The sequence below is a fragment of the Drosophila montana genome, unplaced genomic scaffold (assembly GCF_035044405.1).
Source record: "Drosophila montana isolate Dmon_TW-CO22-7 unplaced genomic scaffold, ASM3504440v1 contig_3848_1, whole genome shotgun sequence".
NCBI classification, from domain to species: Eukaryota; Metazoa; Arthropoda; class Insecta; order Diptera; family Drosophilidae; genus Drosophila; species Drosophila montana.
Window position 1 is genome coordinate 5,021,753 of NW_026998720.1, and position 25,042 is coordinate 5,046,794.

The 25,042-nt window shown below is 44.0% G+C and overlaps 2 protein-coding genes and 1 long non-coding RNA gene across 9 annotated transcripts; 1 reads left to right on the forward strand and 2 right to left on the reverse strand.

Moving 5' to 3' along the window:
- The first annotated feature begins 905 nt into the window (after positions 1–905).
- Positions 906–23,610, forward strand: unc80 (unc80, NALCN channel complex subunit). Of its 7 annotated transcripts, XM_064697203.1 has the most exons (32): positions 906–1,029; positions 1,757–1,975; positions 3,249–3,275; positions 3,582–3,602; positions 3,669–3,810; positions 5,809–5,999; positions 6,057–6,356; positions 6,417–6,551; positions 6,608–6,933; positions 6,987–7,186; positions 7,242–7,438; positions 8,916–9,028; positions 9,206–9,223; positions 9,758–9,902; positions 9,970–10,393; positions 13,944–14,141; positions 14,472–14,814; positions 14,875–14,980; positions 15,039–15,656; positions 15,712–16,453; positions 16,629–16,769; positions 16,829–17,127; positions 17,370–17,545; positions 17,607–18,180; positions 18,245–18,799; positions 18,858–19,161; positions 19,220–20,169; positions 20,670–21,080; positions 21,132–22,139; positions 22,198–22,366; positions 22,415–23,085; positions 23,148–23,610. In XM_064697203.1, the coding sequence occupies exons 2-32, from the start codon at positions 1,766–1,768 to the stop codon at positions 23,373–23,375; spliced, it is 9,942 nt and encodes a 3,313-aa protein (XP_064553273.1). In that variant the 5' UTR covers positions 906–1,029; positions 1,757–1,765; the 3' UTR covers positions 23,376–23,610. The 7 variants fall into 7 exon arrangements, with proteins under 7 accessions (XP_064553273.1, XP_064553271.1, XP_064553272.1 ...); XM_064697201.1 differs by having other exon boundaries at positions 20,670–22,139; XM_064697202.1 differs by having other exon boundaries at positions 20,670–22,139; positions 22,424–23,085.
- LOC135438753 (uncharacterized) lies at positions 4,112–5,117 on the reverse strand. The gene is made up of 3 exons (XR_010437930.1): positions 4,596–5,117; positions 4,386–4,532; positions 4,112–4,323 (listed from the first exon to the last, which is right to left on the reverse strand). It is a non-coding gene; the product is annotated as an uncharacterized LOC135438753 (long non-coding RNA).
- LOC135438691 (ficolin-1-like) lies at positions 11,844–13,172 on the reverse strand. The gene is made up of 3 exons (XM_064697099.1): positions 13,040–13,172; positions 12,165–12,985; positions 11,844–12,102 (listed from the first exon to the last, which is right to left on the reverse strand). Exons 1-3 carry the CDS (start codon positions 13,103–13,105, stop codon positions 11,982–11,984), a joined length of 1,008 nt encoding a protein of 335 aa, XP_064553169.1. The 5' UTR covers positions 13,106–13,172; the 3' UTR covers positions 11,844–11,981.
- Positions 23,611–25,042: the final 1,432 nt, after the last annotated feature.

A 25,042-nucleotide genomic window follows, 5' to 3' on the forward strand; every position in this document is an offset into this window, starting at 1 on the left:
CCCAACCGCAAAATAGCTTGAGTTTCTGTTCGGCATGTAGGACCTCCACTTGGCAAGGGTATTTTCACCGCCGAGAAAATGGAATATAATTATTAGAAATTTATCCTTGCTTTTAGGTATTTAAGCGTATTTGATATAATAGAGAAATGTGTCTATTTGCCGTCTTAATACTTATACTTAATTACAGCTACTCTTGCTTTCTATATAAAATGTGTCCCTATGAGACTATTATTTAATTTGGATCTGATTTGCACAGAAAAATAATTTATTTTATTAAATTATTTGTAGATATATGTAAGCTCAAAATAAAGACTATAGAAAACCGACTGAAAGATGAAGGAGTGGGAAACGTTTGTGAATATGGTATTGTCTACAAGTACTGGCTTCTAAAATGTTTATAGTCTGCTTCGCTCAACCTAGATGTTATTCCCATTCAATAAGAATAATTATATTTACTAAGCTTCGCTACAATCTACTTGATGGGTATCTATGTGCGATAGATTTTATGGCAAACACTTAAAACTGCCTTTTGTTATTTTAGCAAACTTCACCCTTAGAAAGCAGCTAACAGCCAAACACACACACAACAGCTTTAAAGATAAGCTCACAGACCCCCATTGAATGCAGCACACGCGGCGTATACGCAATTTTCAACCCTCGCACGTAGGCAGCGGCTGCTTGTTATCATTGATAAGTGCGCCAAACGTACAGGGTGAGCTAGAAAAAGCAGAGGATGTTGCTGTGGTGCAGCTAGAGAGAAAGCACCCCTTATATATCTGTATATGTAGACCAGCCCTTTTTGGGGGTGGCTGTGCGTATGCTTAATATGAGTTTGTGTGTTTGTGTTTTGGTTGTGTATAAGCACCGCAGGCGTGCGCTGCTGCTGCTCCTGTCGCTGGCAACGACGAACAACGAGAAGGATAACGACGATGTGAACAGCTCGTCCGTTAACGAGGCGACGCTTTGTCCCAGTTGCATCCGAACGCTTCAGCCGTAAACGTTATCGAAACTGGCAACGCGCAAATTAAGGTATAAAAAAAAACACAAAGAAAACAAGAAAAGTTGAAGCTGAAAATGTATAAATGACACTCATTAAAATCAAACAAAATACAAGGCGCAACAATTCAGCAAGCAATTATTTTCAGTCCAAGTCGCGTCCGACTGGTGCAGAGCTCTTGCCAAGCCCTTTGCTTAAACAATCCGTCCACTGGGTGCGGTCGCAATTCGAACAAATTGCTGGACATAAACGTATAAATTCAACGTTTGATTTGAGTGCGTGTTAAATGTTTGACAATTGTCAATTTAGCAGCAAAGTGAAAGATACAAAATTGACAAAACTGTTATATAAGTGAAAAGCTGTGAAAATTTTTTCGTATGCTGCCCCAAAAAATTAGCATGTATACCGAAAAAATGTCCAATTCTGTATCTATAACTCAGCCGACGCGAAGCTTCGGAGTCTGCGTTCTGCGCAGCCTTCAAGAAGCAGCTGGGTGCACCCCCTCCCCACCCCTGCTCATAGCACAGCTGCGAGATGTGAGTGGCAGGGGCAGTTGAGATTTTGTTTTGGTACTGACCTAGACACCCCCAACCGCCAAGCAGGGTAGGAAGGGGGCCTCTTGTTGAGCCTGCGCACGCAAATACTTGTTGCTGCGGCAAACATGCTAATGCCGTGCCATGCCACCGTTTTTTATGAATGACCCGACACTTTCAACAGTTGCATGCCGGCCACTGAATCGTCTGTGTCCTTGCTTTCCAGCTGGCCACCATGGTGACCAATGCGACAACCAACAATAACAATCTACAGGCGAACAACAACAGCTCAACGCCAAACAATAACAACGATGACTTTGACATTGACCAGGACGATGGCCTCCAGGATCTGGGCTTGCCCGTATCCGTGCAGACATTCCTCTGGCGCCAAATAGCGCCCTTTATTAGGCCGCGACTGGGCAAACTGCATGAGGCCAGCTGCATGGTAAGTGTGTCAGCCAAAAAAAAAAAAAGAAAATTGCCCAAAAAAAATCAAATCTTGGACATTGGCTAACATAAATCTTAACGGAAGTGCCAAATAAACCTGCATTGGAGCTACCAGCTCCAACCAAATATATATATATAAATTAACTTATTTACAATCTAACAAGAGAAATTACCTTTGGATAGCCGAAGATGGAATACCCTTGCAGTTGAATAAAGATTTAAAGCCACAAAATTTTTAGAGCGATTCTTCCTATAGGAATTATATGATATAGTATTCCGATATTGATAAGACGTTGTTTAAGTTTTAGTTTCCGAGTTTGGTTCAAAAATATTTTACTCATTTCGCCATACAACACAAGTAAGAATATTGCAACCGACTGCGTTATACTCGCTCGAAGTCCAATTACAGCCTACAACCGGTTAACTGACTATTTAATTGGGAGAGATAGAAAACCGTAGAAGATATAAGATCCATAAATATCGATTTTGAGAGCTAGATTTCTTAGCAGGATTCGTAAATTATATCAGCTAGATGCACCAAACTTGTTATGTAAGTTCTCGAATATTGTACACAGAATATTAATATTTCGCTTGTTGGATACCTTCAATTCCCCCAAAATGAAAAAAAAAACCCTGTCATTTTTAAAGCCTTGCTATTTGGCGTATACAGACATTTGTACACCATATTAAAGCCCTAACAATTTCATAATGGTCAGATAAACACCGAGCTAAGTCAAGGATGTATTTCCATTGCAAAGTATGAAAAGAATAAGCACAGCCACCGCCATATTGAAGCCAACTGCAAGGGTATATAAATGACAAAGACAGAGTAATTATAATAAAACTAAAATTGTGCTGTAAATTCGCTATGCGTGTTTGTTTGTAAGAAGACTGGAGTGTGTACTGTACCATTGGCACAACCGAATATGAAATTATTATATAATATATGACATAAATATATATGTATATGTAATCTCGGTTTGTATTATAATTTATGTTTTACTGCTCTATAAGTTCGATAATAAAATCGATCTATGAATTTGATGTTTGATGGTTATTTTTACTCATTTTGCATTCGCATTTCAATTTCTTTTCTACAATTTACTAACACGCCCACCTAACACAAATAAAACATACTTATCATGAAAACAATATTATGCTTTAACTTACAATAACAACAACATCATACTACTCCTACTACAACTACAACAAATAAACTGTACAAATTAACATTGTAAAATCTCTCGCAATTTGTCTAAATCTGAATGTAGTTTTGTCAACACGCACCGGGACACCATGTAAGTTATAAATGTTATAAATGTACATAAATACTAACATATCTTACTATAACTAGGTATATTACGATAATTTTTCTATGTACCTTAAAATCTATAATATGTTGATTTAAATGCGCTTTTGGTTGTTGTGCATGCCTTTAGCTCAATTTTAATGGTTTCTCTTGCAGATTGTTTGTGAATATTTAAATCTTATTTTATAGTTGCTTGGTTTGAGTTGAACTTAAGCACTCTCTATTAATTCAAAATAACTAATCTGTACACATATGTTTATATATTATCTCTTTGATTTACCTACACATATCGCAGGAATCCAAAGAAGCGTGCAAGGTAAGTAAACCTTTTGTTATTCGGTATCGTCCACTTTACTCATTCTTCTTTTATCACTATCAACAGTCCTTTGAGAAGGTGCTGGTGCAGAATATTCAGTTCGGCCTCTCCCCGCCGTTAACTAAGGCCCTGGGCGCCATTCCACGTTGGCGTCTTCTGCAGGGCGCCCTGCCGCATGTCATGCACGCCTGCGCAGCTTTACTTTACTGTAAGTTTTTGGTATCGATTTTAAACTGTACAACTTGCATCTTTCTATACAAAAGAATTTGTCCTGACTGGCTGATTGGTGATCAAGGTACTGCCCAGTCCGTAGGCGCTAGAAAGCTACAATTTGAACAAAACCTTTGAGAAAGGGTTGGAAAATTTCGGTCTCTAAGTAAGACAAAAAAGTTGGTCAATGTATACCTGAGCTTTGCAAGCGTGTCTTCATGAGTTTGCTGAGCGTCGAACTAACAAACGAGAGGTTAAGCAGAAAATCTTCATTTTTTGTTCTTTTTTTTATTTATTTTTTATTCACAAAAAAGAAAGCAATAATAGTTTTAGCATATAACTATTCATCCTGACTGACTTAAATTTTCAGAGTACTGTCCTTTTGGCACACATAACAAAGGATTTGTGGCAAGTTTTAAGAATATATTTTAAAAAATCGAAACAAGTAGTAAAATTGTGAAACTCATAGAAACTGCAGACATATCTCTAGGAATCGACTGTTAAAAATGATCTGGAATTTACAAATATAATTTTTTTGTAAGTCGAAATGTCGTCTTCAAAGCAATTACTTACTCATATGAAATATGTTTTTTTGTATTGTATTATTAACCCATATTAGGGCGAATAATCATTCTTATTGCTTTATTCGAATAATAATTTTGCCAATGCATGCCGTCTGATCTATCAACAGCATTTTTATAATATCGCCCATTAGGATTGCTTGAAATTATAGGATCGACCACATTGAAACATATATAATATTCAAATAAATTATTTACTTGCCATCCTTGATATTTCTCCGTATACCAATAGCCTCCATGAAATACATACGACTTGTTCTGTTTTCCCGGTCGTAAGTTGAAAATTCAAAATTCAAATGTTTACTCAACATGTTTGTAGTGCCTTTCACTTCACCCAGACTTTTCAGTTTGTATTTTTCGACTTCGCTACCAATATAAAAATTATTATACCGAGCCCAGTGGATACTGCCATTAAATGCCTCTATGAAAGCATACAACTCGTAGCGCTGATAATTGGTCAAGTGATAAATATTTTCTAGACCTAGGAAAAACTCTTTATCCATATTGCCGAAACCGTTACGGTAATCAGCCCAAATTCTTTAAAAATTCTCTGAACCATCAATTCTTCGTTGAATGAGAGTCCAGCCAGGTCCTGCAGTTTGACCATCGCACATTACGCGAAAAGGACTTATACCGGGAAGGTGAAGTGTTTTAATGCCTGTATAATAGCCGAACGGAATACAGCTGGTGGGTTTCGGTATTTCTGAACTAACACGTACCTTAAATGTGATTGGAGCAGAGCATTAAACTGTAGCTGTAACTAAAAATAAATTTGATATGGGTTTAACTCCCGGAAACATAAATGGCTCAATTTGTTATACCCTGGACCAATTGAAAATGGGTATCCTGGATTTTTAAAATGTATGTAACAGGCAGAAGGAAGCATCGAAAATTCCATAAATCAGTTTCAGTCCCTCTTGGTCAGCATCATCGTCTGTTTGTCTATCCGTAAGTATAAACGAGTCGATCTCAGAACCTTGAGACTTGTAACTTTAAGCATAGGTTCTCCTGGTGCCCGCAAGTTGATTTCGAAACATCTCCTAGTCGGCGACTCCCGGCTAAAGCACCCTTGACTTAACTCTCGAGTTTTGGATTTCAAATTAAAGCCTGAAACAGATTTGTCATAAATTACATAAATATGAAGAGAAATTACCTGGCGTTGTCCGGTTCAAATAAAAAGTTGTAACAAGCAGCTGGCACCGACATTGTTTGTGTAATTCGCTTTCAAATACCCTAGACTTCGAGATTGGTGGGCGGACACTCAGTCCACTACACCGTCAAGCGATTCGCCGAAAATATCTTTTATACATATAACACTAGCAAATATTACACGGCCTAACCAAGTGTTCTTCAACGTCTTAGCTCTTACAGCATTGTCTCTGCTGTACTGTATTCCACAAAATGTATTGTTTCAGGCCGCGTGAAGGACATGCAGGCCATTGGGCCGGTCGAAACCAAGTTGCTGTACACTATGCAATGGATATTACTCTATGCCGCCGAGGAATGCGCCGATGACGAAGGAGGCGATGATCTAGGTTTGGCTGAAGCTGCTGAGCCCAAGCCTAAGGCTATGGATCAGTATTTGTTCTCGGTGCCAACTATCACGGTTAGTTCTAATTGCTGGAGATGCTAAATACTGCTTATTAATCATTGTTGGTCACAGCTTTTTGTTTATCTGTTTGCACCCATCATACATCATCTCAAAGAATCGGACTTTCAAAATTTTCGCCTGGAGAATGGCATTAAACTGTGGCAGGGCATGTGGGACAATCGAGCACCGGGTGCTCCATGTTTCACCGCGCCCGTGAAGCCCAAGGCCCGCAACTTGCTGTGTGCACCCACACCAAAGGGTTCGACGGATGTGTTTCAGGGTCGCAAGCATTCGCTCGGACCCGACGCAATGTCGCCCAAGGCGGACTCGCCACAGAGCGGCCTTACTGACTACGGCCCGCAGGATGAGGAGGTGAGCTAGTCGCAGGTTATCAATTTGATTGCCAACCATATTAATGTTGCCTTTGGTTAGGGCTCCTGGGTGTCTTCACCCAAGGAGTTTTTCCCAGAGACCATACCCGAAGAGGCTTCCAGCGTCGAGGACGAGCGTGTTGTCATCTTTAGGCTGCCCTCCGCACCGCAGCTCATGGATAACTCTTTCTTCACGGTAAGCAATTTAGTCTCGTTATTGACCATAGCTACCACAACTGGAGTCCATTTCAGGCTGATGCCAGTTTGCTTCAACAGCAGCAGCAACAGCAGCAATCGCAAAGCCGTCGGGGCAGTCACCAATCAATGAACTCACGTGACAAAGAGAAGGCACCCTCCACCAAGTTTGAGTTTGATCAGCAGGAATTGACGCGTGGCGCTTCCATGAAGGAGAAACGCAGCGCCTCCATTGAAAAAGAATCGGAAACGGATAAATCTGAGAGTGCCAAGGCGGATGTCTCGGCTGCCACCTTTCTGGATGTGGCCGTACTCAGATGCCTCTTCATCTCGCACTGGCAGGAGGAAGGCATCTTCTGGAGCTTACAGTACCTTTACAACAGGTGCGTCGGGTGTTCTTTTAATATATCAGTTGGTGCAGTTGCTTGCTTTGCAGACTTAGCGAAATTGGCGAGGATGCAGCCATCACATTGAATCAGCCACGAAAACGCTCCAACTCGCTGCCCATACCACAAATCGAGATCTCACTGTACCAGGGTCCGGGCAGCAACAGTCGGGATAGTCCTGGCAGCTCTGTGGTCAAGGATTACATTGAAGTACCCGAGCCAGCAGCAACCGTGCAACCCGATGTAGTTGGTGAGCTGTAGAAGCATTTCGGATCCATCATCCTCTAAAACTAACCTATAATTAGGGGCTTTTCTTTCAGAGGAGTCTCCGACCATGCCTTGCACTTCGAAACGTCGGGGCAGCGAGAAAAAGAAGCGCGTAAAAATGGCCGATCTACGGGCCTTTGTGGAAACGAAAATGTTCTCGAAATCGGAAAAGAACTTGGAAAAAGTAGGGCTCGATACAAACTCTGCCAATGGCAAGAATCCACTGCAACATGCAGTAAGCCGATAGCTATCACTAAATTTATAGCAATACCCTTTTTTATACCCTTGCAGAGGGTATTATAATTTTGTCGTGAAATGTGTAACGCATAGAACGAGACATCTCCGACCCCATAAAGTATATACATATATTCTTGATCAGTATCAACAGCCGAGTTGATATAGCCATGTCCGTCTGTCTGTTTCTATGCGAACTAGTCTCTCAGTTTTAAAGCTATCTTAATGAAACTTTGCAGAATTCCCTCTTTCTGTTGCACGCAGCTCATATGTCAAAACCAGCTGGATCGGACCACTATATCATATAGCTGCCATAGGAACGATCGGTCGAAAAGTAGGTTCTTGTATGAAAAACATTTTTGTTTATAAAGTTATCTTGACTTAACTTGGTATTTATTAGTTTTACTCCGCTCCCCATATATATGCAAAATCCTATTAAGATCGGACAACTATATCATATAGCTGCCATAGGAACGATCGGTCGAAAATTCAGTTTTTGTATGGAAAATTTTTATGTTGTTCAAGATATCTTGACCAAACTCGGTACTTATTAGTTTTACTAAGCTCCCCATATATATGCAAAATTCTATTAAGATCGGGCAACTATATCATATAGCTGCCATAGGAACGATCGGTCGAAAATTCAGTTTTTGTATGGAAAATTTTTATGTTTTTCAAGATATCTTGACCAAACTCGGTATTTATTAGTTTTACTACGCTCCTCATATATATGCAAAATCCTATTAGGATCGGACAACTATATCATATAGCTGCCATTGGAAAGATCGGTCGAAAATTAAGTTTTTGTATGGAAAATTTTTATGTGTTTCAAGATATCTTGACCAAACTCGGTATTTATTAGTTTTACTACGCTCCCCATATATATGCAAAATCCTATTAAGATCGGACAACTATATCATATAGCTGCCATAGGAAATATCAGTCGAAAATTATGCTGTTGTATGGAATTTTTTTTGTTTTTCAAGATATCTTGACCAAACTCGGCATTTATTAGTTTTACTATGCTCCCTCCATTTATGCAAAAACATTATTCTCATCGGGCTACTATATCATATAGCTGCCATAGGAACGATCGGTCGAAAATTAAGTTGTTGTATGGAAACCTGTTTTGTTTTTCAAGATATCTTAACCATACTCGGCATTAACTATTTTCCCTGTGCTTCTTAGATACGGGCAAAGCACTATGAGCATTTTGAAAATGTTGGGTCTGCAAGGGTATTAAATCTTCGGTGTGCCGAAGATAGAACTTCTTTCTCGTTGGCAGTTGACAATAGCGCACGCTCTTTGATTATGCGTTTGAAGGCCTAGCACCCCGCTTAGATATCGAATGCTTAATTTATCCAATCGTTATCGAAACCTGTTCGTTCACCTGTCATATGTTGTTACTAAAGTTTATTGTTAGCTAACATGGTGATAAAATCAACCAATCCCTAATTGACTTCATTTCGTTTGCCTAGGAATATCATCGTAGCCTCGACACGGGCGAGAAGAAACTGTCACGATCTGCCTCAATGATCACTCGAGAGCCAGCCAGTAATCTCATCAAGGGAAAGTCTATGCCCAGCTTAAGGTAACTACAGTTGCCAAACCTATTACCCGACTCTCCAAACAACTCTCAATTGGGACTCTGACATCAAAAATGACAACAGACACACAAAATACAACTTGCCCAAATCAATACAACAGACTATTCCTAACTCTATTGTATATTATATCACTTACTGTCTTTTATGAACTGAATAACCAGCTGTCTGCTTGATAGCGGGTGAGTTTTGGTCTAGAGCTGAGTTCTATATCTTTAAACCTATTCATTCATATTGTTTACTTTCAACTGCGTCTATGCTTTACTATAATATATAAACCAACTATGTCAACTACTATGTCAACTACTATGTCAACTACATTTTCACCGTACAGTTTGCCTGAACACCTTTACCCACCCCAACAATACTTTTCCTTGCCAGCTATATCCACCTAGTGCTTGCAAAACCAAGGTACCCTTCTCAATGCTCATTGTAACTTTAATGCTCCCCTTAATTGTAACGCCTAGCTCTATTTCTTTGCTCATTACAAATATTTACAATGAAGCTGAAGTGCATTGTAACATTTGAATGTTAGAATTTTGGGCGACGGCATTTTAAAGTGAATTTTGAATTTACAATGAAGCTGAGGAAACTTGCCTTTTGAACCCCTATTCCGAACTCCTTGTTCCAACAGCTTTTGTTTTAAAGTTTCTTGCACGCCGTTTCGACTAATGCAATGCACATACGGTTTTCGCATGTATTTTACAATATGCCAGATTTTACAGATACGTAGAGCCGCCGAAGTCCTCAAGGCCACCACAGGCCACGTGTCCGCGATCCACAGCTTTCTATCCACGCAATCCCATCATCACAGTTACAGAACATACGCCCACTCCATCGCCGGATTATATGAAGCGACAGGTAAGTCGGATAGGATACTCTAAGCAGAGAATTACAGTCTACAGTCAAGGGTTCCTTCGTCTGTCAGGGCTCCATTGATTCACAGTTGGATGCACTGAGCAATGGTGGTAGCATTGCTGGCGCTGGCGGTAATAGCAGCGCTGGCGGTGGCAGCAGTACCGCTCGCTTTCGCGGGCCAATGCTGCGTTCGCACACGGACTCCCACATTGACTATACGGGCGTGGATGAGTCGGAAGCGCCAGGCTCCTCCTTCTATATAACTCGCGACGGCGGCATCGACTATGAGATCGTTCTGCTGGCTGTCAGCAGCGTGTTCAAGCGGGAGCCGTCCCAGGTCTGCTCGCTGCGCGTGCTGGAGGCGGGCCTAAATATCTGCGAACTTCTCATCGAGATGGGCGTCCTAAAGCTGGGCGAACATGCGCATGAGATATCGATGGGCATAACACGACGTGCACTCCAGGTGCTGGGCTGTCCCCATGGCTGCAATGATGGTGAGTGCCTTTCACATAACTGAGGTAGAAAATTAGAGTTGGGATTAAATTAAAATTTCATTAATATTAAAAAGATAAACAAGTTAGAGATTCTAGTCGGGAGCTCCCGACTAGGGGATACCCTGATCCCTCTTATTCCAAAGCCAAATGTAGCTCGCACTACGCGTTCGTTTGCTTTAGTAGTAATAAAGATAAATTAATAAAAAAAATGTTCCCTTGGCAGGGTTCGAACTCGCAACTAACCGCACTACTTACCGCCGCCTCTACTAAACAGCCAATCCAATAATCTTTTTTTTTTTTTATTTTTATTTTGCGCTGGAATCGATCAGTGCCTTCTGATCTCTACCAAGCGGAGTTAAGGGTATAGTGTTTAGTTATTATTTAATAACTTAAATGATAAGTACAGACTTAAAAATATATAACAATAATGGGAAAGGGATGTTTAAGTGATGTGCCTCGTTGGTAGGTCTTCGGGGTGTAGCCTTCGGAGGCGCCTCTCACTGATGGGCTCAGCCAGGGCCCTTGCGGCCGCGTTCGGATGCTGCACCAATTTGTCGGAGTATCGGCTGCTGAAGAAGTTGAGCTGATCTCCGACCTTTGTTAGGCGGAGATCGCGTTCGATGGCGTCTGTTGTTACGTACCATGGCAGGCCAGCAACCTTGCGTGCTGCCTTGGCTTGGACCACTCTTATGCGACGGAGCTGGTGTGCTGATGCCGTGCCCCAAACTTGGATCGCATATGTCCAGATAGGCGTTACCATCGTTTTGATAAGCAGTGTCTTCGTGGATATGTGCAGCTTGCTTTGAGGCTTTAGTAGCCAATCGAGCTTTTGAAGTCTTCTCAGGCATTTTGCTCTCGTTGCTGCGATGTGAGGCCCCCATATGAGCCTTCGATCCAGGTGGACACCCAAGTAGCAGAAAGAGTTGGTCTGCTCAATGGTTCCTCCATCGAACCGTAGCCCCTGGCAGCTGTCTGGGCGCAGCGTAGGGCCAATAATCGAATTTTAGTGAGCAAAAACGAATTAAAATAGCAGCGCAGAAAACAATACAATCGCAATTGCAATGCTGTTGATAGAATTCAAAGAAGACGAGCGTAAATGTGTGTGTGTACATGTATACAGATATTCTTGGAATTTGCACTTGTTGCCGCTGATAGGAGAAAAGTCAAAACACGTTTTCTTTAATTATTTTTGTGTTTCTTAACCGATCTTGATTGGTTGGGCTCGGAGATTCTTCCTTCTGCATGTTACATACATTTGCACAAATACATTATACCCTTTTTACCCATTTTCAATGAGTTCAGGGTATAAAAAGATAAAAAGAGCTTTGACTTAGATACTTCTAGTGCACGAAAATATCGTGCTCGATTCAAAATATAGACTCTCCAAATTTTATTTAACTTTTGGAATACCCGACACCATTCCGACCAAAATTTAAGAAAAGAAAAGGGATTTTTGTCAGACTTTTAGTCTAGTCTTCATCTTTGGTATTTACACAGATTTGGGTGCCATATTTATTTAAGCAATTTAAAAAGGAAGCCGCAGGAAATTGCTTAGTCGGGTACTCCAGATAGTGCACTCTTATTAGTTTTATTTATATTCCATCTTAGGGCGAATAAGCATTTTCACTGCTTTGACAGAATTAAATGTTTCCCAATTAATGCTTTGCTGATCATCGACTTTGTACGGCAAATATCTCCCATTAAGGTTACTATAAATATAACAATTGTTATTTCAAATTTTTTAAATAATTAAAGTTATTTGATAACTTACCTTCCAAGGTTTAAGCCGTCAAATAACCAATAGCCACCGTGATACTTTTCGGAATATTTATTTGGACTATTTTCCCGGTCATAGGTCGAAAACTCAATGTTCAGATGACTAGTCAATCTATCTACAATACCAGTGAAATTACCAACACTGCTCAGCTTGTAATTTTCTGCTTCGCTACCAATAACAAAATTATCATACCGAGCCCAAGTGATTTCATTATCGAAGGTCTCTATGTAGATATACAATTCGCAACGCTGATAATTGGTCAGGCGATATATATATTCTAGACCTAGGAAAAACTCTTTATCCAGATTGCCGAAACCGTTACGGTAATCACCCCAATTCCTATAAAAATCCTCTGAACCATCGTATCTTCGTTGAATGAGAGTCCAACCAGGTCCTATTGAGTGACCATCGCACAAAACTCGAAAGGGACTTGCTCCAGGCAAGTAAAGTACCCTGATTCCTGTAAAGAAGCCAAACGGAACACAGCTGGTTGCTTCCGGCCTTTCAATTCTTGGATTTGACTTAGTTTTTTCCAGTAGAGCCTGACACATCTGCAGCTGGTCTTCAATCATTATTGATTGCATTTGTTGATTATTATTGTAAACCATTACTTGAAGGCTATTGGCGGTGGTCTGTAATTCTATTATTTCTTGCTTAAGATCCACTTCAGATGCACTGCAGCTTGTGCTTGTGCAGTTTTTATTCAGTAGCAACTCGTTCGCTTCCCTTAAAGATTTAATCAGTTCTTCCTTGAATATATCCTCAACCAATTTTAATTGAAGCTCAGCTATTTTTTCCTTCAGTTGATTTGAATACTATTCAAATAATTTAGTTATATGTTCTTACATTTTAATAAAAGTATTAATTACCTGGTCTTGTGCTTGTATGGTCCCCAGCAACAATACCAATATGACAAATGAGATTCTAAAAACCATTTTATACACTTCACTTTTTGCTCAATGACTCTTGCTGTGCAGCTCAGACAGCTATTCTCGTTCAGAGCTAAAAGTCAACTAACACTCGGCATCTACTTTTCGATAATGTTTAAAGTGGTCCTAATGCAATTAGAACGCAGCATTAAACTGTAACTGAAACCGGTCGATCTTTTTTTTAATGTTAAATCAGTTCAATTAAGATGCCGGTTTGGCGGAAATTTAACTTTTCCAGAATTCTGACTGCACATATTTTCGGTTGAGTCAAAAGGCTTTGAGAGGACTCCAGTTTACTGTAGTCCTCATGGTAATAATCATGGACAACTCTTGTAGGTCGTCAATAAATTATTGTCATTTCACCGGAAAGGCAATGAGAGCTGGTGAAGACCAATCAATATTAGAAAGATTGAAGTCGCCAAGAGCAACCAAGAGGTCATTATCAGATAGTAAGGAGGAAATGGATGGATTTCCACCTGCAAGCTCAGTCTCCAAGAGGGGATTTACGTCAATTAATAACTCGACTCCACGTTTTTCTTCTTCTAATATTTATATTTATGCCTATGAGCTATCTCATAGTCAGGCACTCTTAATTGTTGTAAGTGTTTACTTGACACGAGATTTCAATTGTTAAAACAATTTGTTTGAATTTGTACTTCGCATTCCATTGACATTTTCTTACTACAACCCAGATCACATACATGGGGCTCTGTGTAAGAATCTTTGATGACGAATTTTGACCAATTTAAATACATTGAAAACCGTTTATTTTATTTGCTGTGTATTGCCTGATTTTTTTCTATATATTATTCTCAAGAGACTCTCCTGACTAACCTATTTACAGGTGTTCGCGGTCCGCCCGCTGATTTTCTGCGCAATCAGTGCCAGAAGATTATCGCGCGTATGTTGCGCCAGGCCGGGCAGCGCACCAAGCGCTATCTCCAGGAGATGGTCAGGACGTCGCCGCTGCCGGAGCTCATCGATTATTTCCATGCATTTCTGGCCTTTTGCGTGGATCCCAGTTCGCTGCTGTCGCCGTTGAGTAAGTGCCGCAATAAAACCTGTGCCTAGTCTTAAATAAGCTTTGTCTTGGGTGTTAAAAAATGCAACATTTGCAACATTTCCGATGGTGCACCAAATCCTAATTGCAAGTTTTAATTTTAAGTTTTCAACCCGAGAAAATTCGTATCCATATTGGTTTAAATTTTCGTTTCTTTGTGTGTGTGTTCGTGTGCATTTATCTTGCATGTATCGATTTTTGCTAATGCTCTTGAGTTGTACCCCTCTTGCCACTGACCCTCCACAACTAAATACCAATACCAAATACTCGTATGTTGTATATATATATATATATATGTGTATGATGCAATAGCTCATAAACGTCAGAGTGGATATAAAAGTGTTAACACCGATCTTGGCGGTGTACCAGGTCAGGGCGGCTATTCCACAAATTTTAGCGGCGGCATGAGCGGCGGCGCCGAGGGTCAAGTGGTTGGCGCCATATTCAAGCAGCTTGTCAGTCGGTTTGTCGATGCCAGCAAGGATCTTAAATTGCCGGAGAACGTAGCACTCTATGGCGACATACGCCAGCTGGTCACCTATGTAAAGGGCGCACATGGTGGTCCATTTCGCTTGGTGGCACTCAGCGGCATATTGGCGGTGACGCCGCGTCCGCACAAGAAGGGACCCACATCACAAACCACAAGGGTAATTAGGTAAGAAGTACATAGCCACCCCCTAGTCCTCACCACCTCTTACACAGCGTTTAATTATAGGCACATACCCCAGGCGAATGCTACGCAGGTGGTGCCGAATGACGACAATCGTTCGCAGCGCCGGCTGCTGCTCAAGAAACGCAGCACATCATCTGCCTGCGCCGTGGTGAGTTCTGTTTCTAGTCTTCTAACAATGCACTGATCCGCTCGGTATTTGCTTACAGAGTTTGCTAGAGACGGAGCCGTGCGATGACCACTACAAGACCAGCCAATCACCACTGAGCAACTTTAGGCGTCGCACAACTGGCGTCCGACCCACCCTGACGCCAAGGCACAGTGAGCGTGCGCTGCTCTCCGATTCCACGTCCAGCTCAGAACGCAATTCGCTGGGACGGCTCAGCGGCTTGGTGCGCTGGTTTCGAGGCACGCCCAAAGAGGCGTCATCGATTGATCTGGAGATAGGCTCGCTAAATCCCGAGATATCCTCCACATTCATGCGGCACGCCTCGCTGAAGATTCAACGGGGTCGTTCCAGCGACGGCATCGGTCGCTCCATACAGCGCGCCAAGCGACGCGTCGAGCGACGGCTGAACCGTTTCGGCGGAATTGTGAAGGGCAAAAAGAAGGTGGGCGGCATCGAAGAGACAGCGGATTACAGTCGACGCAGCTCGTCAGACATGTGCGACGGCCCGCGTGAATCCGAGGTGGTCATACTCAAAGAGCGCAAACTGGTGCCCACTGAACCGGTGCGCGTTGGCATGCTCCGCTTATCATTTCTGCTGGAGACCTGTGCGCCAGGCACCTTTCCAGATCCTCAGCTGATTGCAGCCGTCTTGGATTTGGTATGACACCATTTTCATTCCAGCAAGCAAAATGTCCAATCTATTCCAATTACAGCCCCAAGCGCCGTTGATCACGCGTGCCACCTTTTTGCTGGAGTGCGCACACTTTGTGCATCTGTGCAACAAGGGTCAGTGGCCCATTTGGATGAAGCAGAATGTAGGTGGATATCGTGCCTCAGGCGCCAACATTAATCCCTCACAGATGAAGCAACAGGTCAGCCAGACGAGTGCCCGGCGCACACACATCCTGCTGCGTGCCGCTGGCAAAATGTTCCATCAGTGGGCGGAGATGGTGGGCGCTCGTCTTGAGGAGCTGCTCTTCACCGAACGACTGCAATACGAGGCGTTGAATGCAAGTCTAACGGATCCAGAGAAGCAGCGCGAGCTTCTGCAGCAGGATGAGGAGGAGGATTTCCTGGACGAGTCCTCTGTTAATCCGCATGGCAATGACTGCCCGCATGCACTCAAGCTAATTGCCTGCGTGCTACTTTTCGAGATTACGGCCTTTTTGCGAGACACCTATATCACACTGCCCAAGACATCCAAGATGCTGCACCGCGACCGGCCCGCACCCTGGGAGAAGGTGTACCGTGAAGCCAATAGACGTTGGTCCATGGCGCTCAGTTCCATGGGCCACTCGCAGACCTCTGCACAGAGCCTGCAGTCCATAGCAGCAGGCAACGATGGCGCCGGCCAAACCGAGCGCAAAATCTCCTTTGTCCTGCACGAGCCGGACAACGAATCGGAGAACAGCAGCAACACCACCTTAACCAAGGAAGGCAAGGAGGGCGAGGAGGGTGAGTGCTTAGGTTTTTTTAGCATATATCGGATATAATAAATTATAGGTTCTCCCATAGTACCATATTTAATGTTTTAGATTTTTCCAGCTATTAAAAGCTGGGTGCAAGGCATCTCCCTGTGGGGCAGTCTTGACTAAACAGTCATTGTCTTGTTTATAATTATATTCATTAGCAGCTCGTCGTCCTACCGCCTCGACAGTGCGTCCGTTCCTACTGCGACGCGGCACGGCCACCACTACTGGCGGTTCCTTTAAGCGTCGCTCGCTCAAGCTGCGCCGAAACACCAAGGATAGCAAGGATATTGAAACAGATTGTATTTAAATATGTTGAATCCATAAGACCTTTAATATATCATGATCCTCCCTTATATAGTCAACATGCAGTCGCGGCGTAAGGTTTCCTCGCTTTCGGACCGCAGCGATACCTCCGAGCAAGGCGCCATCAGCGGTGGTGAGGAATCGCCGGGCATACTCAGCGATGATCAGCAGCCGGAATCGCCAACAGACTCTAATGAGAACGACGACACGGCCAAGAACATGCCCTGGCTAAAAGCTGTCATTGATCTGTTAACCAGCTACAATTACTACTGCACTCACAGGGGCTACTGTCATCCCTTCTGCTACAAGCGGCACATGCGCTCCTGCACCCGGCTGATAAAGGCAACGCGTAAGGTAAGCCCAACATGGATGTGGTTCGGTTCACGGCCCAAATTACTGCCTGTCTTGAGGTTTGCTGGGTGTAATCGGTTTGAACCTAGGCTAAAATTTTTTTTGCAAAACTTAGTTCAGTTTGAGCTCGGCTACTTTTTGACGAAATCGGATTATTGCTCGAATCGTAAAAGAGAAAATTCGAATGGGCTTATAACTCTTCACCCCAGTGTCGGTCTACTCGTAATTTGCTATGGATTTTGCAGGTTTATGGTGAGGAATTCGGTTTCTCTTTCGATGCGGATCATCCCAACGTGGAGCCCACAGTCATTAGCTCCAGCAAAGCCACAGCTCGACCTCGTTCGACCCGCAAAGTGTCAGAGCAAAGCTCCACACAAACGTCTCCGTCCAAGCGCAAGGACAGTTTGTCCCGTAAAGATCGGTAAGTCTTTAATTAGCTTATTGCTGGAATATCCTTCTTAAAAAAAGATTAATTTGCGCAGCATCAGCGATGATCCGGACATTGAAATGGCTGCGAAACTGGCGCGCGCCTTTCGCCAGGAGAAGGAAAAGAAACTGCAGGAGGAGCCACCTATACTGAAGTTCATACGCATCCACATACGCAATCTGTTCCACTTTCCGCTGACCACCATGCTGAAGGGCGCGGTGGTCCTCACCGAGGAGCTGGTGATTGAGGCCATGCCTGCCGCTTGGGAGCTGCTTCTGGAGACCAACCACGACACAGCCACCTCCAGTGCTGCTGTCTTCCTTATGGGCTCGGTGAAGGCACAAAATTTTGCCTTTGACATAATGCAGCGTGCCCTGAAGCACAAGAATCCGGATATACGCATTGGTGCGATTCAGCGCTACCTTGTGCTTTGGAAATGCCGCTTTCATGTCTGGCCACGCATGGAGGACAATGCGCACGATGCGACCTTTAAGGTGCCACCAGGAGGCATAGAATTTACGCTGCCCTCGCCCAAAATAGGTATCGAGAGTCTGCCCGTTGTGGATCCGCCCTGGATGCCCGTCCAGCAGACCAAGGATATGGATATGACACTGAACCAGGACAGACATGTGAGTGGACACATTTGGTTGCCAGGTATTCATACTCAATCCTAACCGATCGCAATCCGTATAGCGTTCGCTGGTGACCGCCACGAAGAGCCGCAAAATGCAACAAACGGAGGCGATTCGGAATGCACTTCGCCAGCAGCGAGACAAACAGCGCGCAGAGCGGCACAGCTTTCTCATCACCATGATACCAATCAGCCAGCAGGCCTCTCATGAGCCAGGCATGGAGCATGAGGATCATGAGATCGAGGAGGATCTGGATGGCACACGCGCCTCCTCACACCTACATCACGCCCACTCGCTGTTTCCATCGGTGCTGTGCTCTTCTGTTATGCAGATTGTTGGCTGTCTGGATGATGCAGCCATTGGCTCCGATGGCAATGCCGTTTACGAGGTGGCCTATCAGGTAATCTGGGTATGCCTGGTTGAGGAGTCGGCCTTGTTCTTGCGCTATGTGTTCGAGCGCCTCACACGCGATCGCCAGGATCAGATGTTCAAGCTGTTGCGACATTTAATACGCTTCGTGCCGCGCCTGCCGCAACAGGCCGCATTTGCCCTATACAACTCCATCATTGGCTATATAATGTTCTATGTGCGCTCCTCCAATGAGCTCAAACAGGAGGTAGGCCTCAAAGCCAAGCCCTTAGTGTACTTGTGCTTATAAATCCCTTGTTTTCCAGCTGGTGGGCTCTGCTTTATCCGTTCTGTGGATGGTGGTGCACTCTGTGCATGGCATCATGTTCAAGGATCTGAAGCAAATACTGCGCAAGGAGCAGTGTGATGCATCGATTCTGCTCACAGCCAATGTGCCTGCCGCCAAGAAGATTGTGGTGCACGGTCCGGCGGATGATGACTACAATATACCCTCGCAGTTTCCTGTGCAGGAGGACACGCTATTCTGCCAACTGCTGAAGGAAGCTTTAGACTATTATCCCATTGACGAGAAAAGCATTACACATTACTGCCTGGTCGACTACAAAAGCAGTAAGTATACCATCCTTAAAACGGCATAGACTCGCTTCATCCTGCTGGTTCCTTGCAGACAAAATACTCAATCCCAACTGGTATATACGGGATCTTTACTTCTTCAAGCGCTCGCAGTATCCAGAGGTGCGTTTAATGCTTATGCGTCCGGAGGAGTCCTTCCTGGCACTGCAGAAACAGGAGCTAACGAAAAAATTTGTCGAAATTGGCAAGGTGCATCTAACCTGGGCTATACTCAAAAATGTGGACATGGTAGTCCAGCGAGTTGTTTTTCTGCACGAGGAGCTGATGAAGTTGCCCTCGTTTCCGCGCAAGGCGCTCGAAGTGGATCTGGATCTGCATCATGGGGGCGAATATGGCAAGGTGCTGCTCGGCCTGGACGTGCTGCACAAGTTCATGTGGGTGCGATTGATAGCCCGCATGTTTGAGGCCATGGCTGGCAACTTTGCCTACTCGGCGGACATACAGCTGTTCCTAAATGTGCTCTCCGGCGCATCCATACTGCATGCTGAGGATTCATGCATCATGCGCTATGTGATGGCTACATTCATCAATGCTGCCTTCAACTTTAAGAACATATTCTCCACGAATGGCTATTTCATGATCATGCCCACTTTGCTTCAGGTGTACTCCCTCCATCAAACCAACAAGCTGATCACCACTACCATCGAGTACGCCGTAAAACAGTTCTATCTTCTTAATCGGAAGCCCTTCATCCTGCAGATGTTTGGCTCCGTTTCGGCTATACTAGACACGGATGAGGATGGTACCTATGGCGAGGCACATAAGGTCCAATCCAGCTGCTTGTTCAATCTGTTGCTCAGCCTCGAGGATCCCTCACCGGATCCGCTAAATATAGCCGAGCTGGTTAAGGAGCCAAAGCCCCTTAAAGCCATTGACTTTTGTTATCACGACGAGGACGACGATGTCACCGTGCTGGACTGCATCACTTTGTGCGTAATGGTCGTCTCATACTCGGCAGAGAGCACGCGTGGCTACCAAATGCTGGTAAGTATTCATTAATTGAAACGACGATGAATTGTGTGGATATGTGCCCGCTTGAAGTCTATTATAGCAATAGACATCGAATTTTAAATCAGGGAACCACTTAATATTTTTGATTATAAGTAATTTCACTTACCCAAAACCGATAAATATAAATTTTCAGACCTACCTATGTATAGAGATTCTCCTATATGTGCTGTTCGAATTTTTTTCTTTAACTTTTCCAATACTTACTTCGGTTTTAATAACTCGGTAAATATCAATTTCCTTTACAGATAACTTGTTTAATAGCTTCCGCCGTTTCCCTTAAATTAAAATAGGTGTATAGGTATATAGCCTTGATTTTCAAATATGTTCGCATTAGAAAAAAGTTATTGTAAGAGATATTTCCGTAAGAAATTAGGAATGTCTGTTATAGATGTTTGAAGCTGGGTACAGGGTACAGAAATGCTTTTACTTGCTTTACGTGGATTAATTCTCAATTGATTCTTAATTTTCATCAGATCATTTTGGAGGCAATACTGCCCTGTTATCTACAGCAGATCCAATCTCCCAGCTATATACCACTGCAGGGTAAATCCGAACGGGATATAATACTCCAACTAGCCGTAGCCATACGCACTATGGTGCATAACTGCGAGGGCCTGGCCAAGAGCTACAATGGGCCCTATCGCAACAGTCCGGAGCATAAGGGATCATCGCAGCGCAACTGCAGTCGCGGACCGCCCTGCTCGCCTGGCATGGATTTTGAGGAGGAGTCGCATACGAAATATGCAACAGATCCGCGAACTAAAAACATGATGGACTCTGCCGAGGATTCGGAAATGATACGCACCGAGTACCGACGTCCCAGGGATGTTCTGCTCTCCGTTGTCGCTGATTTTCTAATCAAGTCCACCACACGGCTATTCGAGCTGGCCAAGAAGCTGCCGGCGAACGATAGCAAGCCCACAGAGGTGCTGGACGCCAAGTGTCACATACGCTTGGCGGATATTGCGCACTCGCTGCTGAAGGTGTCACCCTACGATCCTGAGTCCATGGCCTGTCGTGGCCTGCAGCGGTACATGCAGTCGGTGCTGCCGCGGGCCGAGTGGTCAAATGATACACTCCGGAATGCTTTAGTCACGGTGCTTCGCCGCATCGACAAGGTGTTTCTTAAGATATCCAAAAAGCCCTCAATACGCCGAAATACGGATTGGGAGGCGGCCGCCGGATTGCTCAAGGGCATACACGAGACAATCATTAGACATCCTTATGTCCTGCACTGGCAGCAGATGAAGACTCTGATCTCAACCGTGCAGAATCTGATTGTCAATGAGCCGGGCAGCGGCGGCATACCCGAGGGTGTGTCCAGCGCAGGTGCAGCGCTCATGTCTCAGAATCCGCCGGCCTTTTTCTGCTCGGCGGTGGTGCGCCTGGTGGCGCTACAGGTGGTCAGTCCCGTTGACTGTTTCTCGCTGGTCCAAATCTGCGGCGGCAGCGCCGAGTTTGCCACGCAGGAAAAGGCCGAGGGATTTCTAATGCATCTGATCATGCCACTGTGCTTGAAAGTCTGCTCCGGTCGCGGCGTCTCTGATGTGGGCGAGCTTAAGATGAGCGATGTCTCATTTCTGCTCAGCGCCGTGCTGAATGCCATGAGTCCGCCGGCTGGCCGCACCGGCCAGGTGGTCTCCCAAATCAATCGTGTCACTGGGGATTTGCGCGCCGGCTCCTTGACCTTTACGGGCAGCCGAGATGCCAAGCGTCCGGCTCGCATCTCGGGCTCGCTCTATCAGGCCGCTTTCCTCGCTTTGCGCATTGTGTGCATCTGCTTTGAAAATCGCCTATCCAGCGAATGGCCACGTATTGTGCGCGTCATGCGTGATCTAGGCAGGCGAAACGAAGCGGCGCCGGATCTTTGGAGCTTCATGGAATTCGTGGTCACGCACCGCACGCCACTCTACATCGTCCTGCTGCCCTTTATATTGCACAAGGTATGAACTAGATTGAGGATTATAAATTTAATTCAAAGTGTATCTATTTCCCTCACAGATTTCGCAACCACCCATTGGCGATCACGAGCGGCACATGCAGTTCATAATTAGAGAGCGTCTACGAGGCACTCCGCCGCAGGGCGGGATCAAGTCGAAGGGCGCGCTCCTGCTTGAGCTGGCCCGCGAGCTCCGCGACCTGCGCGACGAACTGGAGGACAAACGCTATGGTAACCAAGAATACATTTATACGTTTACTTGCCCTTATACCAAGTCAGCCTCTACAGATCGCGAGAGCTCCGAGCAAAAGAAAAGCGATACGCCGGCAGCCACAAGCGCTGCGGATGTGCACAAGTCACAGCAGAGACCCTCGCTGATATCCATATTCACGGGCACCACCACCGGCCAGGCCACACATTCGCATGTCTCCGCTGTGCCCATTGATTCACGCAGCGGCTCTGGCGGCATATGCACGCCCAGCGATACACTCTCCCAGCAGACGCTGCATCCACCACGTGAATCCCTGTCCAGCAGCTCTACGAATCGTGATCCACATACCACGACCAGTGACAGCCAGAGCGGCGAGGGCGCTGCGGGCTCAGCGCCTACGCTAGTGGGTCAAACACCTAGCTGCGGACCCAGCGGTTCGGGACATGGTTTGGCCGCCGTCTCACCGCTGCCACCAGGCATTGCCTCGCAGCTCTCGCACTCGCAGTCGCTGCAGCAGGCGCCGTTCAAGGCACAGCCTCCCAAATTACGTTTCGTTTCATCTGTGGAATTCCGACACTCCTCCGGCGAGACCTCAACAACGCCACTCTCACCCGAGAGCCCCGCCGAAGATAGTTCAGGCGATCACACACGGTCGCGCCTGCAGCGCTCCAAGGCAGCCAGTCGCAAAACGTTCCGGCTCAAGCGCAGTCGCCTGACGCCCATGGAGCCGCCCAGCATTGTAAGCAATTTGACAATTGACTTCTTGTTCGGCTTTCAGTTAATCCAAAACTAATTCCACAGGTCACTTCACTCTCACAGGAGGAGCATCAGCCCAAGGCCATCGGCGAAATATCCTGGGACTCGGTCTCACAAACATCATCCACATCCGGCTATCGAGATAACAACAGCCTGCAGACGGGTCTACTCTCTCCGGACGGCTCGCTCGGTGGGCTCACACTAGGCCGCTCACCCTCGCAGCACTCGCTGCTGATGGTATTCGAGGGTCAGGACGAGGACACGCTCATTTAACAATCACAGAACGGCGACCGAGCCTACGAGCTTTAGGACAGCCTGAACGTAAAACTAAATTAACCACAGATATTTAAGCTAGCCTTAACAATTCGTTGAACAATTAAATCAGTTCATGTTAAGTTTTTTTATACTTAAGATTAGTTGTTTTTCATTAGGTGCCGAATTTTGTATGCTTATGTGTAGTTGAATTAAGAAATTATAATAATAAATTAAATTGATAGCGGTTCTAAAAGTTGAAGTGTTTCCTTGGAATATTTAAGATTAGGTAAAAAAAAGTTTTTAAAGTTTGCTAGTAAGAAGTTACGTAACGGAAAATGGGAGTATTTTACGTCTCCGTGAAAACCAAAAAGTCTAAAAAAAAAGTCAGATTCTTTTAAGTATTCACTTTAAATTTTCCTAGAATAATGCTAGCTTAAATTAAGCATAAATCATTTCCTATATTTTTTTTTCATTATATGTATATGTATTTTAGCGGGTATAACCCGGCCTTGCCCGTGGCACGTATGTTATAAAATCAATGTTCTCAAAAAATTTTTTAAATGATTTTGAAACTGATCGGACGGTAAGCAAACAACTCTCATACAAACGTTTTCCGCCAATTTACCACTGTTGCGAGTGGAATTTCCCAAATCGCTGAAACACGTATTCATTACATTCATATGTAGAGCTTTGAAAATAAGTTTGAAGCAAATCGGACACAACTTAAAACTTCGCCCAAAAAATCTTTAAAGCGCATTCCCCCCGAAGAAGTTTGAATTCTGCGAAAAGTGTGAAACACGTCTCAAATGATTTTTCTTATAGATTTCTGGAAATGAATTTGAGCGCGAAATGTCACCCACCAAATCTTTGACCTCCATTTCCACCAAGGAGGAATGGATTTTCCTAAAAGTGTGAAACACCCCTAAAATGAATTTAAACAAAGATTTTTGAAAACAAGTTTGAAGCCGATCGGATGGTAAATAAAAAAGTTACATACAAACACTTGCGGGTGGATTTTCCCGAAACCCCGCCTTAACGTGCACCTACATCACATAAGGTAACTACAGTGAAAATTTCAGCTTCCTAGCTCTTACGGTTTGGGCTGTGCGTTGATCACCAATCAGTCAGTCAGTCAGACAGTCAGTCAGTCAGGACAAACTGTTTTATATATAGAGATTTATGTTTTACTGATCATTAAGTTCGATAATATAATCGATCTATGAATATGAATTTGATGTTTGATAGTTATTTTTATTCATTTTGCATTCGCATTTCAATTTCTTGTTTAGAATTTACTAACACGCCCACCTAACACAAATAAAACATACTCATTATGACAACAATATTATGCTTTAACTTACAATAACAACAACATCCAAAACAACAACTACTACTACAACTACATATTGCAGGAATCCAAAGAAGCCTGCGAGGTAGGTAACCCTTTAGCTAGAAAGATACGCATTTTGTGTTATTTTTTCATTTAATTTTTATTCACAAAAAAGAAGGCATTAATAGTTTTAACATATAACTATTCATCCTGACTGACTTAAATTTTCAGAGTACTGTCCTTTTTGCACACATAACGAAGGATTTGCGGCAAGTTTTACGAAGAAATTAAAAAAAAATTGAAACAAGTAGTAAAATTGTGAAACTCATAGAAACTACAGACATGTCTCTAGGAA

Excerpts from the sequence above, each read along its gene's own strand:
- LOC135438691 (XM_064697099.1), bottom strand. The coding sequence starts at position 13,105 with ATGGTTTTTAGAATCTCATTTGTCATATTGGTATTGTTGCTGGGGACC. Across the intron at positions 12,986-13,039 it reads CCATACAAGCACAAGACCAG|TATTCAAATCAACTGAAGGA; the intron begins GTAATTAATACT and ends TTATTTGAATAG. Across the intron at positions 12,103-12,164 it reads GACGGCTTAAACCTTGGAAG|TAACCTTAATGGGAGATATT; the intron begins GTAAGTTATCAA and ends TTATATTTATAG.
- unc80 (XM_064697201.1), top strand. The coding sequence starts at position 1,766 with ATGGTGACCAATGCGACAACCAACAATAACAATCTACAGGCGAACAAC. Across the intron at positions 6,552-6,607 it reads TGGATAACTCTTTCTTCACG|GCTGATGCCAGTTTGCTTCA; the intron begins GTAAGCAATTTA and ends AGTCCATTTCAG. Across the intron at positions 7,187-7,241 it reads CGTGCAACCCGATGTAGTTG|GGGCTTTTCTTTCAGAGGAG; the intron begins GTGAGCTGTAGA and ends ACCTATAATTAG.